The sequence below is a fragment of the Semicossyphus pulcher genome, unplaced genomic scaffold, assembly GCF_022749685.1.
Source record: "Semicossyphus pulcher isolate SPU_LCO1_2020_fin unplaced genomic scaffold, fSemPul1.0.p SCAF_24, whole genome shotgun sequence".
Taxonomy (NCBI): domain Eukaryota; kingdom Metazoa; phylum Chordata; class Actinopteri; order Labriformes; family Labridae; genus Semicossyphus; species Semicossyphus pulcher.
In genome coordinates, this window is record NW_027211698.1 from 15,475,001 (window position 1) to 15,492,933 (window position 17,933).

The 17,933-nt window shown below is 44.6% G+C and overlaps 3 protein-coding genes across 5 annotated transcripts in view; all 3 read left to right on the plus strand.

Annotated features, from left to right (window-relative positions):
* The first annotated feature begins 1,989 nt into the window (after positions 1–1,989).
* LOC138603335 (ras-related protein Ral-B-like) lies at positions 1,990–6,878 on the plus strand. Of its 2 annotated transcripts, none has more exons than XM_069675046.1 (5): positions 1,990–2,350; positions 4,034–4,186; positions 4,299–4,507; positions 4,982–5,156; positions 5,564–6,878. In XM_069675046.1, the coding sequence occupies exons 2-5, from the start codon at positions 4,073–4,075 to the stop codon at positions 5,669–5,671; spliced, it is 606 nt and encodes a 201-aa protein (XP_069531147.1). In that variant the 5' UTR covers positions 1,990–2,350; positions 4,034–4,072; the 3' UTR covers positions 5,672–6,878. The 2 variants fall into 2 exon arrangements, with proteins under 2 accessions (XP_069531147.1, XP_069531146.1); XM_069675045.1 differs by having other exon boundaries at positions 1,991–2,350; positions 4,031–4,186.
* A 1,642-nt stretch (positions 6,879–8,520) lies between these two features.
* On the plus strand, positions 8,521–12,643 carry LOC138603614 (fas apoptotic inhibitory molecule 1-like). 2 transcript variants are annotated; one of them, XM_069675484.1, is made up of 5 exons: positions 8,521–8,606; positions 8,830–9,239; positions 10,961–11,189; positions 11,459–11,508; positions 11,941–12,643. In XM_069675484.1, exons 2-5 carry the CDS (start codon positions 9,123–9,125, stop codon positions 12,088–12,090), a joined length of 546 nt encoding a protein of 181 aa, XP_069531585.1. In that variant the 5' UTR covers positions 8,521–8,606; positions 8,830–9,122; the 3' UTR covers positions 12,091–12,643. The 2 variants fall into 2 exon arrangements, with proteins under 2 accessions (XP_069531585.1, XP_069531584.1); XM_069675483.1 differs by having other exon boundaries at positions 8,598–9,239.
* A 1,302-nt stretch (positions 12,644–13,945) lies between these two features.
* The window catches only part of agap1 (ArfGAP with GTPase domain, ankyrin repeat and PH domain 1), a 147,016-nt gene continuing 143,028 nt past the window's right edge, over positions 13,946–17,933 (plus strand). Inside the window, exon 1 of the mRNA XM_069675053.1 lies at positions 13,946–14,620. Within this exon, the coding sequence (XP_069531154.1) occupies positions 14,458–14,620 (163 nt within the window). The 5' untranslated portion in view covers positions 13,946–14,457. The remainder of the gene's footprint in view (positions 14,621–17,933) is intronic.

The window sequence follows — 17,933 nt, forward strand, 5'->3', positions numbered from 1 at the left end:
GTTGCGCTGCACAACACACAGGCAGCGACTTATGGCGGAGTTATGAATGTGTTCACTCCAAGAGGCTGCACTTTATTCAGAACAATCGTGCAGCATCACAAACAGTTCTCATCATATCAAAAGTTCTGATATCTGTAAGTTCAAGTATTTAGATACTTTGTAGTGAAAGAAGCGTGAATATTAAAACATGTTCTTAAAGGTAAAGAGGATCAGATCAGTGTTCTGTTCTTGTAGGAGCTGAAACTCTTACATAAAGCTGCTCACAGTGCAGCTCACTGTATTCTGATGTGACATCCTGGTTTAATTGTTTTTGTGTCAAATATGAATATGCAGAGTGAAGATAAATGTTGATGAGTGAAAAGTTTAATATTCAAAAAAGATCAAACTCTCCATGATACCTAAAATGTGCCAAAAAATGAATGAGGTTTGGTTGATTCAATTTAAAAACAAGCTAGCAGAGGATCTGAGTTGCCCCTAACACAGGCTGAACCCCTCACTTTATCCTCAGCTGGTCCATGTTGCATTTTGTCTCATGTTTTACCTTCACTTCACACCTCTCTCTGGATCATGGAGTAGTGGCAGTTGTTGTTTCGTGTGTCATCCACATGCAGCCCACACAGACTTTTAAAACAGCAAATATTCCTTTGCAGTAGTGAGATATCCGTCACACAGAAACAAACATAACTACCTCCTAAAAACTTACATCATCTCATGTGGGTGCCTGAGTTACTCATGTAAGAATAAACCTTAAATCTTACTGTTTGTAAATGTATTTTATGCTTACTCTCTTTTAAATTCACTTTGATTTAATGTTCATGCTGATTTTGGTGATTTATTTCAATCACTTTCATATTTTAGCTTCTTATAAACCTCAAGATGCCGTCGGAATATGCAAACAGCCGGAGCCTCTGTAGTCAAATTCCACCTGATCCGCAACAGCTCGGCCCGATCGCCGAGTCTCCAGTTTGAGCCGACATGGCAGGACGTCCGGACAACAACATTTGTTAGTAAAAACTCCAAAACCAAATCAGCTCGTCACAACACGAGCTGCAGCAGCTGTAGGAAGAGACGGAGCGGGGGTGACCTTTGACCTTTCAGGTGGAGATTATCATAAGTCAGAACAACATGAAGTGTAGAAACAGGTCAGTGTGTTCCTCCCCTCATATGACCCTGTTTTTTATGACATCAGTTTGACTCTTTCTGGTGAGTTTTTTTCTCCAAATCCAGAAAATCTGAGTTTGTAAAAATTCCAAAGGTATCAAATATGTCAGCCTTAATTTGAAGGAAATTATGCTGAAAGACAAAACATGTTTTATTTATTAATTTTTTACTTTAAGTCAACTTCAAAGACAAACTCAGAGAAGTTCAATGTCAGTTGTTTCACGTCATTTTATCGCTTTCAGTCAGAGAGCTCCTCTGTTTGATCATTAATGTGTAAAGTGATGAAACAGCGCCATCTTTGTTCCAAATACTGGAACTACATGTACGTGTTGCAGCTGCAGGTGAGCTTCCCCCTCTTCTGAAATACACGAAATACAACAATAGGTAACAAGAAAACATTAAAGGGAATGTGTAAAAAGTTTGAACCATAAACAGGCGAAGAAGGAAAAAAAACGTAACATTGTAGGATGAAATAATGCCTGGAGATGTGCGCACGTAGTCACAAAACATTCAATTTTCATCGATTAAAAAGCATTTAAAGTGATTTAGGTTTATAGAAGAGTTTCAACTTCATGGTTCCTTTCTTTACAGAGGCATAAATTAAATAAAATAAAATAAAATATTATTATTTTTAAAAATAGTTTCGAGTAAATAAGTTGGTGGAGTATAAGCTTAAATAAGTAAATATAGAAATAAATGTATAAAAAGCGAAATAAATACATAAATGTTTAAGAAAGAATACAAGGAATTCCGTGACGTCACTTCCTGTTAATATTATCTGCCTCGTCCTGAGATAAGGAAAAAAGGAGGAGGTATCACTCGGTGTCTGTTTCTCGGTTTCGTCGAGTTGTATTAAAAACAAAAATAGATAAGAACTTTATTTTAAAACAGATATCTTCATTACATCTTGGGGATTTTTTAAACCAAGAAATTGTACGTAAGTGTCGTTAGTGGCGGTTTTTTAGGAACTCGCTATATCCGTCGTCTCGGTTACGGCTATGCTAGCACCGTAAGTTAGCTGTTCCTCGCCGCTTAACAGCTACAGAGTGTCTCCTCCTCTCAACATAGACAGTCTTTGTTGAGTCCGGGTACAAGGTGGGGCAGAGAGTCTCCTGGTCAAGTTGTGAAAGTTGAGTGTGTGTCCGTGTATGGCGGATTTCTCCGCGAACTACAGGAAAAACGTTAGCAGGTGAGTTTTGTGACCTTTTCTGTGTTGTTGTAGCTTTCGTATCGTTATCTTTTACAAGCTTTGAAAGTGTTTTTCACTAGAGAAGAACGAAAGCGTTATCTTTCACTGTCTCAGTAGCTAGCTATCAGTGTAGAGAGAGGCACTCCGAGCAGCCAATAGCAACCGCCAAAGGGGAGTTCTCCTCACGCGTTCAACCAATCATAGGCGGGTTTTAGACAGAAGGCGGGAACCGGGAAGAGCTAAAGTGGCTGTTTAGTGTCTGGTAGAAAGTCGTTTCCAGCTGTCAGCTGGTTAATACAGAGAGGAAGCTGAAGCTGCGTGTTGACAGGATGAATTATAGTTCCTCTTTTAGCGCTGACAGACAGATTGTTCATTTACTATTTGTATTTGCAGCTAAGGTTACTCAAAGTTCCCTCTGTACTTGATTTTGTCCTGAATCTGTGCTGACTTCTTGTTTCTGTGCTGTTTAGCCCTCATGTAAGTGTCCTTGCAGGCTGTAGCCCGCATTAAAGCCAACCTGTGAAAGGTCACTGATGAGTGGGGTTTTCCATGTACATCACAGCAGTGTATTTACAGTGGCTCTTTATCAGGAGGCCCTTCATCTGAACACTCCAACATGGCTGCAGGCTCAGGGGTGTAATACCAACATCAGGGACCTGTGAACATGCAGCCTCAGTGGACCCTAAACACAGTGACCCTAAAACTTTCAGCAAAACATAAACTTGTAATCATCACTTACCTCTGTCTCTGAGGAGTTCCCACACTCTTCTAACCGTCTACATGTAAAGAAAATCAACGTTTTCAACCTACAGTGCTGCAGGTTTTGTGCAACACTAGCTCTCCAGCTTTCTGTCCTTTGTACAGATTATTGCAAAGAGTTTTTAACACAGTCATTTGTTTTCTGAGCAACATTAGTGTTAAAGTCGTCATACAACTGTCAACTTTAATTAGTGTTTAATCACAACGGGAAGTCATTAAGTTAGTAAAGCATCACTAATGATCAAATGAATAGTTGGCAACATATTTGTTTATAAATAAACATTTTAAATTCTTATCAACATTTACATCAAACTATCTTTCAGGGTTTTGTACTCTTGGATCTGTATGTTTGTAGATCAGTTAGCATCAGGCTTTTGTTTTCTGTCAACTGCTGTCAAATCAGGCATGCATGTGTTTAATCCTGTATCATCCATCCTGTGCCTGTCTCTGCCGGTCTCTGCCGGTCTCTGCCTGTCTCTGCCTGTCTCTGCTGGTCTCTGCCGGTCTCTGCCTGTCTCTGCCGGTCTCTGCCGGTCTCTGCCTGTCTCTGCCGGTCTCTGCCTGTCTCTGCTGGTCTCTGCCTGTCTCTGCCTGTCTCTGCTGGTCTCTGCCTGTCTCTGCTGGTCTCTGCCTGTCTCTGCTGGTCTCTGCCTGTCTCTGCCTGTCTCTGCCGGTCTCTGCTGGTCTCTGCCTGTCTCTGCTGGTCTCTGCCGGTCTCTGCCTGTCTCTGCCTGTCTCTGCCGGTCTCTGCCTGTCTCTGCCTGTCTCTGCTGGTCTCTGCCTGTCTCTGCTGGTCTCTGCCTGTCTCTGCCGGTCTCTGCCGGTCTCTGCCTGTCTCTGCCGGTCTCTGCCGGTCTCTGCCGGTCTCTGCCGGTCTCTGCTGGTCTCTGACTGTCTCTGCCGGTCTCTGCTGGTCTTCAGTAGTCGGGCGAAGCTGTGAGCCGCTGGACTTAGACCAGAGTCATGGCCTCCGGCAAGAACAAGAACCAGACCTCTCTGGCTCTCCATAAGGTGATCATGGTGGGCAGCGGAGGAGTGGGGAAGTCTGCCCTCACCCTGCAGTTCATGTACGACGAGGTGAGTCCTAAGCACTACATCTCCCATAAACCCTTGCTGCATCCTGCTGTTTTATCATCTTTCTGTGACCTTAAGGAGCAATAAAGGCTTCATTGACTAATTTCTGTCACAGTTTGTGGAGGACTACGAGCCCACCAAGGCCGACAGCTACAGGAAGAAGGTGGTGCTGGACGGCGAGGACGTTCAGATCGACATCCTGGACACGGCGGGTCAGGAGGACTACGCCGCCATCAGAGACAACTACTTCAGGAGCGGAGAGGGCTTCCTGCTGGTGTTCTCCATCACAGAGCACGAGTCCTTCACCGCCACGTCCGAGTTCAGGTGAGTGAACGATCTGCAGAGCTTTATATCACCTGTGAAAACCATGTGAACACATGACAGCTGGCGGCACTCGCTGCTGCAGCTCATAAACGTCCACCTCTGATTCAGGTCGTAATAAAATGAGAAGCGTCTCATAAACAGGTGAATAAAGTCCATGAAGGTGTAAAGAGGCTGAAAGTGCAAACATTCATGTCGGACGAGCAGAGACGAACTTTATGACTTAACGAGGAGGCACTGTGTGGCATTCGATCCTTTTCATGCAGCGTTCTCCTGCAGGTCTTTGTTGTGTGCTTGATGGAAGGCCTTCAACGTCTGATATCATAACTTCTCTTCTACTTTGGCAGCCCGCTAACAAGGATGTATTAAATATGATGCCACCTTTTAAACGTTCTTCACCTGAGCGATATGTCCTGGTCGTGTTGTGTGACAGAGAAGTGAGAGGTAGTGGTAAACGTCGTGTGTTTCCTGTGTCAGGGAGCAGATCCTGCGGGTGAAGGAGGAGGAGGCGATCCCGCTCCTGGTGGTGGGAAACAAGTCGGACCTGGAGGAGCGGCGGCAGGTTTCTGCAGAAGAAGCCACGGCGAAGGCGGGCGAGTGGGGGGTTCAGTACGTGGAGACCTCGGCCAAGACGAGAGCCAACGTGGACAAGGTACAAAAAACACATTTAACCAGAGCTCAGGGCGGCAGGACGACGGGCTGCAGAGGGAGTTACAGAGCATCTTGTGTAGAGAGAAAGAATGCAGCATGTCCGTCTGAACTCGCAAAAGTTAGTTAAAGACAGAAGCTTCAGTCGTTCCTTCTGACAGGCTCTTTGATGTGGACGTAGTCAGCAAGTTAAACTCTTAATCCTGCATGTTTCTGTGGCGGCTGCTGTTTGCTTCTCTTATCTGTTACTGCGTCTCTTAGTGGTCAGTGTTTTAGCTCATTCTGACTGTCACATTATTAACTCTCAGACTATGTAATGCCCAAATGTGTCCTGCTATACCTTTGAACTGCAGGGTGAAATAGAAGCAGCTCCATGAGCCAATGAAAGACGGTGTCTCTTGTGTCCTGCAGGTGTTTTTTGACCTCATGCGGGAGGTCCGCAAGAAGAAAATGGCGGAGAGCAAAGACAAAAACGGGCCGAGCGGCAAGAAGAAGAAAAAGCACTGCTGCATACTTTAACCCCCGAGGTCACAGCCGAGGTGACGACGTGCCAAAAGAACCAGCAGTCAGACGGACTGATCCACACAGGCAGCAGCTTCACACCTGCCTGCCTGCCTGCCTGACTGCTGCAAAGTTACTCTACGTCACTCCGTCAGCCCGTGGAGGGACACACCTGACACTCCCATGTCTCACCTGCAAATCCATTCAAGCGTTTTGTTTTTACAGCCGGACATGTATGAAACCTTAAAGAATCCAGTTACTCCATGTGTTTAAAGAATCTCACTTCTGTTGTGTGTTTTAAAGTTCTCCTGGTGCTTTCCTGCTTCTGCTTCCTCTTTATGTACAGACTGGGAGCACTCCGTGTGGCCAAAAGTGTGCGGACACCTCGCTCGTTCATGTCCACTCTCCTGGTTTCAGTCTGCAGACGTTGGACCTGCTGCAGAGCATCAGTGAGGTCCAACGCAGTTCTTCTAGTTCATCCCAGAGGTTTGGGACGAGGCTCAGGTCAGACTGTTCCACACCAGAGAGAGAGCACTGTGGTGTCCGTACAGTTTTGGCCTCACGCTGCGCCTCCTTCTCTTTCTTTTCCTGCGCTGTTGTGAATCTTTTGACAATCCTCACTTCCCCCTGTAACCCCAGAAATGCCCCCCGCTCCAGGTGTCCCCCAGCTTTGTGCCTTAAATCGTCTCCTTCCTGTAAATTGGAGGCCGAACAAGTCAAGTGGTGCGTTTCTCCATGAGCCCTTTGCTGCGTCTGTTTTGAGTCTTTTCACACATTCCTGATGGATGATTTTTACACTTCCAGACACTCCTTTGTGCCAAAGCTTTATCCATCACTTCCCTGAGCAACACGTATAATTTATAATCGAGTTAATAAAAGGGACTTTATTTACATCCTTTGACCTTTATCTTTGGTGTAATTTGTTTGTTGGTTCTCTTTAATCCCACAGAAACGTCCTCGTGTCGTAATAAAAGGACGGACAGCTCGATTTGTTTGATGGCTGTAACTTGATGGGTGTGTGATTTTGTAAAGAGCAGTATGAATAAATACTTATTAAAGAAAAGGAACAGTGTTATGACAAAGATAAATGTGGAATGTTGTCATGAATCATTATATATCTAATGTTTAAATGCAGCTTGAGTTCACATCTGATGAAAAATGTCTTCAAATTATTGATTTTTACCAGAAAACCTTCAAAATAAAAGAATCAGCTGTGAAACAATAACGCTGCAATATCGTGTTTGGCCACCAGGTGTCGCCACAGACTCGTGTTAGGAAGAGTTACTCGATGATGCACGAACAGAGACACAAACATTTGCTGCCTCTTTTCTTTAAACTCTTTAATGAAACATGTTAATGAAGCGAAACTGACCGAGTTCATGTTTGATGTTTTGATCAGTTTTATTTTGTCAAACTTGACGTTTGTCTTCGGAGTGAAACTTTTCCTTCAGTTGAAAATATTCTGATTTGATTTCAGACAAACACAATCTTTACACTTTTTTACACAAGTTAATAATTTATTTTGTATTAAATTATATTTTTATGACAGAACTTGCTTCGGCTGTTTCAGGAGTTTCACCTTTGACCTCCTGAGGGCTGTTTGTGTGCAGAGGAAGTCTTTACTGTGTCAAACGTGTGATTAATCCTTTAATCCTGTTGTTGTGTTGCAGCAGCGCGAGGTGATCTCTATCAGACGATGTTACGAAATGATCCAGACTGCAGTGTGAGTCAGGTCCAACTCGTCCGACCAGCAGCGGCGGCTTATCTCCCTCCTGCTCTTCACTTGTTCTTCCTTTATTTCACGCTGCTCTCCGGCTTTCATGTTATGAAGGTGCTGCTGTGAGTATATTCATCAGGCTTCATGCACACTAACGAAACACTGTTTGAGTTCAGGGAGGCAGAAACGTCTCATTCAGAAGTTTCAATGAAAAATCAACACACAGGTGAGTTACTGTACACATACAAATCATCATTCTAGAATATCCTGATTAAACATATAAACAGGGTTTAAATCAAATCAAGAAAAGATATAAAATATGTTTCAATCAGAAAATTACATTTAGATCAAATAATATGAAACCAAAATTATAATCTAGAAATCTAAATTACTTCTTTAAAAAAAACTGTAAAAATCTCATAAATTAAATGAGATAAAATAAAAAAAACAATGAAAAAAATACTTTATTATTAATTAAAATGGTAAAGAAAATTATATTAACATGAGAATGTGTTAGAACAACTTAGTGACATAAACATGAAGTGTTCATAAATAAACTTCATGTTAGAGGTGGACGGAGCTGATGAAGAACAGCTACAGAATAAATATCACTGCAGAATCAGAAGTTATAATTATTCTGTAGCTGTTCTTAATATATTAAGAGAAAGATGATGTAATTATTTGGGTGGAAGAAGCGTATGAAAAACAGCTATAATAAATGTGACTTGAATGACCTTTAAAGGGATTACAGGTTCAGATCCTTCCTGTGCAGAAACGACACTCGGAGCGACTCCAGCTTTGAGCTCAGCTCAGTTATGTTTCATGTTCGCCCCTCAGTCTGCTCCGTCCCTCATGAGTGAGTCTGTGCTGAGTGCTCCAGTTAGAAGTTGGGCTGAGTCAGAGTGTGATGGACGTGTTCGGCTCGGTTGATAATAACTTCCTTCCCTCTGCCGTGATGTGACTCACTGAGAGCTTCTTGTTGCGTGTTTTGGCTGCAGCTCAGATCTGAGGCTCATGAAACCGTCCAGTGTCTCTGCGAACAACAACACAAAGACGCTTTGTGTGAATCACTGCAGGAGAGCCGCGGGGCCGAGGGAGCCGCTGCCTGCACACACACACACACACACACACACACACACACACACACACACACACACACACACACACACACACACAGAGGGAAACAGAGACTCCTGCTGGACGCTTCAGACACAGAGGGAACACAGGTAAACACAGGTAACCTGCAGCAGAACTCTGGTTCATATTCTATCATCATATTAATGTTGTTCATCCTGCTTCTGTTGGCTGAGCTGGATCACAGTGTGATCGATTGTTTCCAGTCTAACTAATCAGCGGGTCCTTCTCTCCTTTGATTAAGTGGATCTTGTTGTGTCTGTCTTGATGTCCTTATTAAACGTTTCCTTTGTCTTCCTCGTCCCTCTCACCTTTGCCACCAAAGGTGAGGTCAGAGGTAATCCCCCGAGCGTAAACCTACTGGTCCACAGCGGGCTCCGGTGCCCGTGCCCTGCTGCCTGTAACCGCCCAGGTAACAGCAGAGCTTGTCCTAATTGCCTAACAGTATAGAGCGAGCTCCCGGCTGTAAGCCTCTTAACGTAATGCACCTGCTGCTGAGCTGACACTTGGACCAGCGGAGCCTCGAGCCGCCATCGGCTCCGTACCATGACCTCTTCAGCCGCCGTGCAGCTCTGAGGAGATGACTGTGTGATTCCCGGATCGCCGGGCGCTTCCAAGATGCTGACCGGAGATGTGGTGGCCGTGTGGGAGGTGGCGCTCAGCGACGGCGTGTACGTGATCGAGTTTGCTCATGGCACCACCACGGGGAAACGAATAGTTCACGTCAACGGACAGGTGAGATGTCACTGTTTCAGCTGTTAGGCCTCTGTGTGCGAGGCGAAGCGAGGGTGTTTGTTGGGACGTCTGCTGCTGGAGCACCAACACAGCCGAGCGTGGAGCTTTAAACGTGACAGTCACATTACAGGTTTACAGGACGGCTCAGTGAAGAAGCTACTGTCAGCAAAATGATTATAATGATAACTTTATTTAAACACGGAGCTCTGACTCGAAGACAAACAGAGCAGAGCTGAAACATCAGCTGTGAGAACGTGAAGTTTAGTGAAAGATACGACACTTCTCTTTGAAACACTTCCAGGTCAGACTTGTTGATAACTGTCAGGTCTCTGTGTAAAAAGCACCTGACTGCTAGAAGGATACGAAGGTCGAACAGAGTTCAGGGTGTTTTATTTAAATGAGAAAGACAGAACACCGCAAACATCCACAAAGGCCTTCAAAAGCACGATCACAGAAATACAGTCGAGATGAAGTGAAAGCTGGAAGACTTTAAAGAATGACTTTGTGTTCATATGAATCCTGTCTCATCAAGCCTTAAACTCTGGCTCTAATTAAAGTGATATAAAGTAGTCGTGACCTCGCGGCCTAATCTCTTCCGGCAGGTCTTTTTAAAGCCGAGGGGCCCGGATGTTAAAGTCACCTTAAGATTTAAGCCTGGACTCTGGAACGACCAGAACGCCCCCACCGCACGATGTCAGGCCGAATATGTGGCTCAGGCCGGGCGGGGTCGAATGTTAGACTCTGCACCTGACAGGGAGCCAGAGGAGAGCGAGCTGATCGACTGCTCTGCCTCACATTTTAACAGCTGATGTTTGTGAAATGTTCTGATGGATAAACTCCAGTAAAGTTAAAGTACGTCACAGTTGTTGCTAAGAACAGGAGCGGCTCCTCTACAGGCCTCCAGCTGCTGTCACATATCTCGTGTCCTTCTCCTCATGTGTGACGTTGTGTTCATGTCGTTAATCAGTCAGCGTCACGGAGCTGTGATTCTCAAACAGCAAAGCTCTCTGGGAAATACTTGATGTATGTTCTCTCTTGTGTTGGGTGAGAAGTTGGTTGATATAAAGCTCCAGCTGGTTAGCGCAGGTTAACGTAGATGACATAATCCACTGTACGGATTACACAAACAAGATGCAACTCGTTAATCTGAGATCCGCAGAGATGCTGACCGCTGCGTTATGTGGCCTTTGGGAAGAGCCAGGCTTGCTGTTTCCCAGGTCTTCATGCTAAGCTAAGCTAACTCGAAATTACCTGTACAAACATGACATCAGACGTGACCTCTCAGGAAGAACACAGAATACTCTCCTTTCAAAGTTCTCACAGTAAACTCTGCCTGGTGTTTGGTGCTCATCCAGCCTGTCTCAGGTTTACTGTGAAGGTTTCGTCCGTCTTTAAGTGATCAAATGAAAAGCAATCGTCCGGGGCTTCAAAGAATCCTCTGTTAGTGTGTTTGATTATATCTACACGTCACCACGTTGTAGAAAGAACTGTACTGTTCACTGCAGACCTTCTGACGAGTTTATTCTCCATCCAGGCTTTTAAAAGATGTCATCAGTTCATCTGTAATAATATTAAACAGTAAATCAAACGGCCCAAAAACAGAGCAGGTGTTTAGACTTTGAGTTCTCCCCGTCAGGTTTAAAGCACATATAAATAATCACTGTTGTGTAGCAGGTGTTGGCCTTATCTACGTGACAGCAGGCGGCATGTTCCCTCCACAGGAAGTGATCAGGAAGGACTGGATGTTTAAGCTGGTCGGACAGGAAGCGTTCACTGTGGGAAGCTCCAACATTAAAGCCACCATCTTCATCGAGGCGATCAGCGGCTTCGCCTACGAGTACACGCTGGAGGTGGACGGCAAGAGTCTGCAGAAGTTCACCGACAACAGGGCCAAGGTCACCAAAACCTGGCTGCTCAAAGTGGACGGGGAGGACTGCCGGGTGGTCCTGGGTGAGACTCCAACGTTTCCCTGCCTCAGGTTGATTATGTAACGGCAGCACGGCGCAGTGTTTGCTGTGTTTGCAGGAGGGAGCGCAGGTGACCCACTGAAGCGTAATCTGCTCAGGGTGAGAGCGGAGCAGTTATTTTAGGAAACATCAGCCTGCTGCCGCTCTAAACCTCTGTGCAGGGTTTAAATATTCAGGTGTTCATACTTACCTTATCAGAGGCACAACAAGGCAGTCGGTGTGAAGCACTTAAAATGTTTTCTTCTTCATCAGAGAAGGACACCATGGATGTTTGGTGTAACGGGCAGAAAATGGAGACACAGGTGAGAATCACTCAGACTCACCTCGAGCCCCCAAACTGATTTACAGGTATAATGTGCAACATGTCTTATTACAATGCCTAACAACGCTGAGATGTACGACGTTTTATTTTGTTCAAGGTAACAGGAAGGAAGTGTCACTCAGCTGACGTAGCTTGAATAAACATAACGTGTTATGAAAGTTGAATAAAACCATGAAAACTTAAAATACAGACTCTCAGGGTCCCACAGACATTAACGGCCACAAACATCTGTGAAAGGTTAATGTTGCACATGTGTTAAAACAGACACTGAAACAGGTGTTTAACCCTTTGAAGAGTTTCTTTCAAAATAAGATTGAAAGCATTTAAAGACAGTTAAACTCTGTGTATAAAAGGCTGAGATTTATAAAGCTTCATATTTCTCCTCACGATCAACTCCACTTTTGTCCTGCAGGGAGAGTTTGTGGACAACGGCACAGAGACGCACTTCATGTTGGGGGAACACGAGTGCTGCATCCAGGCAGCGAGCAGTGGGAAGAAGAGGAGCGGCATTGTGCACTATTTACTGCTGGATGGAGAGAAAGTTCCAGCTTTAACACAGTGAGGCCGGAGCAGACTGCCGGAGCAGACTGCCGGAGCAGAGCTTTCAAAGACACTATGAACGAGGTATTTGCATGTTGGGTACAAATACCACGCAGTACTACTGTCTGTGCTTTATTTTGAAGGATCAGGACTCCTTCTTTTCAAATAAACTCTGAAATGTGTAGCTTTACATTGTTCTCTCTCTGTTGGGTGATATTTTGTCAGTCAGCGCAATGCTGTTTTATTTTGAAAGGGCACCATTACTGAAAGTGAATTGTAAATATAATCGGGAAGAAATGTGGGAAGTTTTTGTTCATCGATGTTTTTGCGCAGCCTGAACGCAACAAGGGTCTTCTTGAATGCTGCTCCGTCAAGCTAGTGGTGGATAACGAGAGAAAACCGGAACTCGGGAGATTGAATCTTCAAAATAAAAGTATTATATGTGTCGCAAATACATATTAAATAAATCAGTAGCACAATGAAAACTAAAGATGTTTATAAATCAGCAGAACGATGAAATGTAAATAAATAACTGACTTTTATATGCTACTTTGAGGTCTGAGATACTGAAATAAAACCACTCGTATTCATGTTGTTCTGTTGAATTCAGTCTTTATACTGAACATTTAGAATAAACTGAAATAGTTTGGTGTTTTAATTTATTCTACAGATGCATTATGGATAGAAAACAAGAGCTGAGAATGACCTTATGGGCTTGTTTATTGTTTTGTTTTCCTGAATCAAAATGAGCTTTATTGGTCGAGTTTACAGACACATACAACAGATCAATAGACACACAGCTAATTCAAATGAATATAAGATCATCTTATATAAACACATCACCACAGTGTATACAAGAAAAGCTCTACAGTGTAAGTTTATATAATATGCGGTGAGTTGTGATGCTTGCATGTGGGGAAGGCTTTAAATCTGTCTTTGAAATGTCTACATAAATGAAAGTTATGATTTACAGTCACTTTATATTATTGTGTGTTCCCAAAGCTTTTAACTGCACCTCATGCCCGACAGCAACACAGTTAGCACAGCTGTCAAGGCCATATGTTGATGTCATGTTGATATCACTTATTATAAGAATGTATTTTAAAAATGTGTCTTTGTGTCCTTAGACGTAAACCGTTTCATATTTAACAAAACAAAACATTTAACACAAAAATAAAATATAATATTTACACATGTTAAACCTCTGATATTAATTAATTAATACTTAACATTAACCGAGGAGTAAAAACAAAAACCTTTTCGCTATCTACTTATTATAACAGGGCTACAAAGGGATTTTATTTTGAAATCATAACCGGATCCCGTCCTGTTCCGTCGCTGTGACTTGACCCCTCGGGGAGGAAACACATTGAAGGGTAATGACGTTCCCGGCTGGGATACTGTGGCTCCAGTGTACCCGGGATGGACCTCACAGCACGGGAAGGGGGAACGGCTGAGTGTTTGGGCGCCGCGTGCGGGACCTACCTGTAAAATACGTGTATCTTAGCAACACCTGGACTAATTTCGGTGGCGCACGAGCTCCGCTGGGCTCGCGCATGTTGGATAGTTGAATACGTTATTGAGCGCAGCTGGTCCCGGAGTGGAGACAAAACAACGGACGGACGGACGGGAACAGGCATCCTAACTACCCCAGCACGAACTGTTTGTCAAGCAGCCACTCTGCCACCAGCTGCTTTTTTACTTTATATTTTTTAAATGGCTGCTTCTGTCCCCTCTTTGAGGCGTCAATTCCCCGTTCAGTCGTTGTGTAAAGCGGACTTTAACGTCTGAAAAACGGTGAGTTTTCCCTTTTCCCCCCGGCTTGGAGCTACAGCTAGTTAGCTTTAGCCGGCTAACCTAGCCGCCTAGCAACAAGGCCGTTTTTTATCCTATTTTTATGACTGTAAGTGACTGCAAAAGCTCATTTAAATCCAGCTAAAGCGGTGGAAGTGTCATTTTAATCTTTCACGGCCTGTGAGGATATGGGGAAGCATTGCTCCGCCTGCCGCACATCTGTCACCGCACCGGGATTGGGAACCGGGACGCCCCGGGGAACAGCTGCTTCCACCGGCCAGTAGCAGCAGACTGACCGCCTCCTGCAGACACCAGCGCTGGAAACATCACTTCATTAACATTTCCAGGGATGTAGAGGAGGATAAACTGTCTTTAAGGCAGAGAAGACTCTCCCCACTTAGTAATTCGAGCTAATAATATACCTGAAGATAAATATATGTGTTAATTCCATCTTGGTTCAGAGGAGAAAGCATGATTTGAGGCTTCCCTGAGCTCCTGGAGGTCACAGCTTTCACCTTCTTATCGGTCCTCACCTCCACAAATACCCCGTCTGATCATCTTCATTTCGGGATCCACTGAAGGAATTGTTGCAGTGATGAACTACCAGCAGCATCTGGCCAACTCGGCCGCCATCCGGTCCGAGATCCAGAGGTTCGAGTCCGTCCACCCCAACATCTACTCCATCTACGAGCTGCTGGAGCGGGTGGAGGAGCCGCTGCTGCAGAACCAGATCCGGGAGCATGTCATCGCGATTGAAGGTAGGATAATGAGGAGGGGGGTGCTGCTTATCAATGTGTCAAAATACCTTTCAAACAGGGTGACAACCCCGGCTAATCCAGCTGTGGATTACATATGAAAGTGCTTAAAGCCACCAAATCAAAGGCCTGTTATGGTCTGTTAAATGTGGCAAATTCCTCGTGAAATGTTGTGGTTCTGCTGGTGAGAGATGTCAACAGTTGATTTAATTCTTCCAGAGGATGAAATTGGTTAAAGGAAAGCCTGAAGTCAGAACTAAGGGAACAAAAAGCACAAACACTCACAGGGCTGTTGTTTTACTGAATACTTTATATATTTTCTGATTCTAGCATCAATATCCAGGTCCAGTTTTATTCATGACACGTTTCTTGTCCTGTTCTGGTCATCTTCCATCTAACAGGAACCTTTTTGAACCTTTGCCATGTCATGATTGAAAGTTCTCCAGCACTGTCGTAGCTGCTGGTTTGATTCCCTGATTCATGCAGTCATTTTCTTAAGAGTAAAATAATCCCTCCTATTACATGAGAAATGATGGAGTAGATGATCGCTGGGATTATGGGACATGCTGAGTCTTGGCAGCAGGTGAACAGGAGTCTGGTTTCCATGAAATGATAACAGTTTTATGTTATGTACACATTATGGCGTGTGTGTTGGGAGAAGTTTCACGGCTGCTTCGTCATATTTTATATATTTCAGATAGAAACAGTTGTTGTATATGTCCATTGTTGTGAGGACTGTATCACTTAATGATACGGTCTAATAATAACACAGGGGTATGTTACAGCCTTCTGAGGCTGCACGTGTGCTGCAGTGTTGATTTATTGATCGATTCAGGCGTCTGTTTTTCAGATATCTTTAGTGTCTCTGAATAAGAAGTCATATTTTCTACCTTTGTGTGACGCAGTATGTTTTACAGTGAAGGCGGAGTGGTTTCACTGTTGGCACGTCTGCTCTGAAACCCTGTGTTTGTGTCGTACCTGACTGTTTGGACGGATCTGTCTGTTTTCGACCCAAACTGGACGCCGCTCCGTTTGTGATGCTCGACTTTGTTTGGGAACATCTGTGTGTAGTAAACAACCTGTGCTCTGATGTGCACGTGTCCAGCCAGCCGGACCTTGTGATGTTCTGATAGAGAACAAGCCTGTGACAGCTTTGACTTGAAGGGCACATCTCGTACTCTGCAGAACTTCACCCTGTTTACACACTTTTATTTAAGGTTAAACTTTGCTGCTTTTTTAACAGGGTTTCTGACTTTACCGCCCAGTACATGTCATCAGTGCTTCTCGTGTCTTTCAGTGTGTCAGATACAAATTTGTGTTGATACAAAGAGAATGCTGGCAGTTTGGGTGCAGCGTGATTGTTCAGATATCTATAAATCTGGGCTAAAATGAATGAGGTTTGGTTTAGGGGAGCTGTAGTAGCATACACGAGTGTGTTTGAGGGTTAATAATGGATGTGAGCACAAAAGAACAGTTTAAATTGAATCAAAGTGTCCATTAGGACCAGTCGAGGTGTCATCGCGTCTGTGAGCTCACAGCACAATAGTCAGAGCAGTGACTCGCTGCTACTTTGCTCATTTCCATTTTCCCTGGATTCAGAGGCACACGGTGACTCACTCAGCCTGCTTTCATGCTGGAAATAACCCAGAACAGCAGCAGCAGCAGCAGCACTGTCATCCTCTGCCTCTCAGCGCACATCTGGACGTGTCGCTCACACTCATGTCATGTTATGCAAGCCCTCAGCTGCACCGGCCACCGTCCTCTCGGCGTGTTTGTGTTGTTGTTTTGTAAGAAACTTGTCGATTCTTCTGAGACGAACTCCTGCTGCTCAAACCAGACGGAGTCGGAGTCTTCTTATTAATCAGAGACTCGGCCTGGTTACAGCGCCGTGACTCACATCTGCACACACACTCTGGGACCTCATTTGCATGTGAGGTGTGTGTGTGAGGATGAATGGATGCCATGCCAGCCAGGTGACACTGACCCATTTTCTGCACCGGGCCTGCGAGATGCATGAACAGAAAGCGTCCAGATTTACTGCTGTGACACTTAGTTCTCCAGCAGAAGGAAACATGGCCCAGGTTTGTTGTTTTCTTTTAACAAACAGGTTTTTCCACAGAGACTTTTACACACTCAGAGGCGCTAAATCAGGTAATTAACCCCAGCACCAAACTACAAGAAGTGAAGACGTTTGTGTCAACATGAAGATCCAAACGGAGTCTGTTTCTCTGATTTGTTTTGATGTCATCGCTCGGATCTCTTTCTGTTTCTGTTTCCAGCTGTGACAAAGGAGCTATGAGCAGGAGGTTCCCCTCTCTTTGTAAAGCGTGCGCTGAAAGTGTTTCATTCGCATGTTTTCATCTTTATAAAATCACTGCTGTGTTCAGGCCCGAGGCCCGATGAATTTCTGCCTCGTAGAAGTTTCACCACACGATCATCTGGCTTTATTGGTGTCGGTTGAACACAACCCGCAATTATTTGCCCCTCCAGATACGTCTGAAAACAAAGTGCTGCCGTGTCTGTGCTCATAACATCAGCTGGATTTGCTCGGTTAATCTCCCCTCCTCCTCCAGGAACTGAGTCTGGATGAACTTTCCTGCTGCTTCCAGCTACTCGAGCTGAGCAGTGCCCAGTTTGATGAGCTGTTAGCTGAATTAATCTGTCTTACTGCAGCGCCAGGAGCCCGGAACAAACAGATGTTCCTGAGATTTAATGACAATAAACAGGCGGAAAGGATGCTGAGAGAACGACATCAGGATGCTGGTTTTTAGCACGTCTGAACTGTCAGGTCAACAGAACGACTTTAAAATGCTGGTTTTTTAAATGGGGTTTGGTTTGACCATTTCTCGAAACAGCGTTATTTGTGTCTTGGCCTAACTTGGCCTGATTTATTCTCTATACTCAGATCCGTCCTGTTTGTCATCTTTCTGAGTGCTGACACAAAACTCTGCAGCGTCACATAATCCTTCAGTCGTTGTAGCATCAGATCCAGAGTCTGATCCAAGCGGCAGGTGAGACAGAATGTTCTGGAGTTTGATTGCTGCTGTGTCGTGTCGGAGGAGAAATGTGAGTCCCGTGAGGAGAAAGCAGATCTCAGGAGATTATATTAGAGTCCGGCACGCCTCCTTTAATCTCTGCAGCCTGTGTCAGAGCTCCTGTGACACAGACCTCTCTCTTTCCTCTGCAGCCTTTGTCTGGGCTGCTTTTGTCTTATTTCTGCAGCCTACAGTCAGTGAACGCACCATGTGACCCAGTTAGCCTCTCAGTGTGTTTGCTCAGCCTGCAGCCTGTGTGTATCCTCTCTCATTCGTCAGTT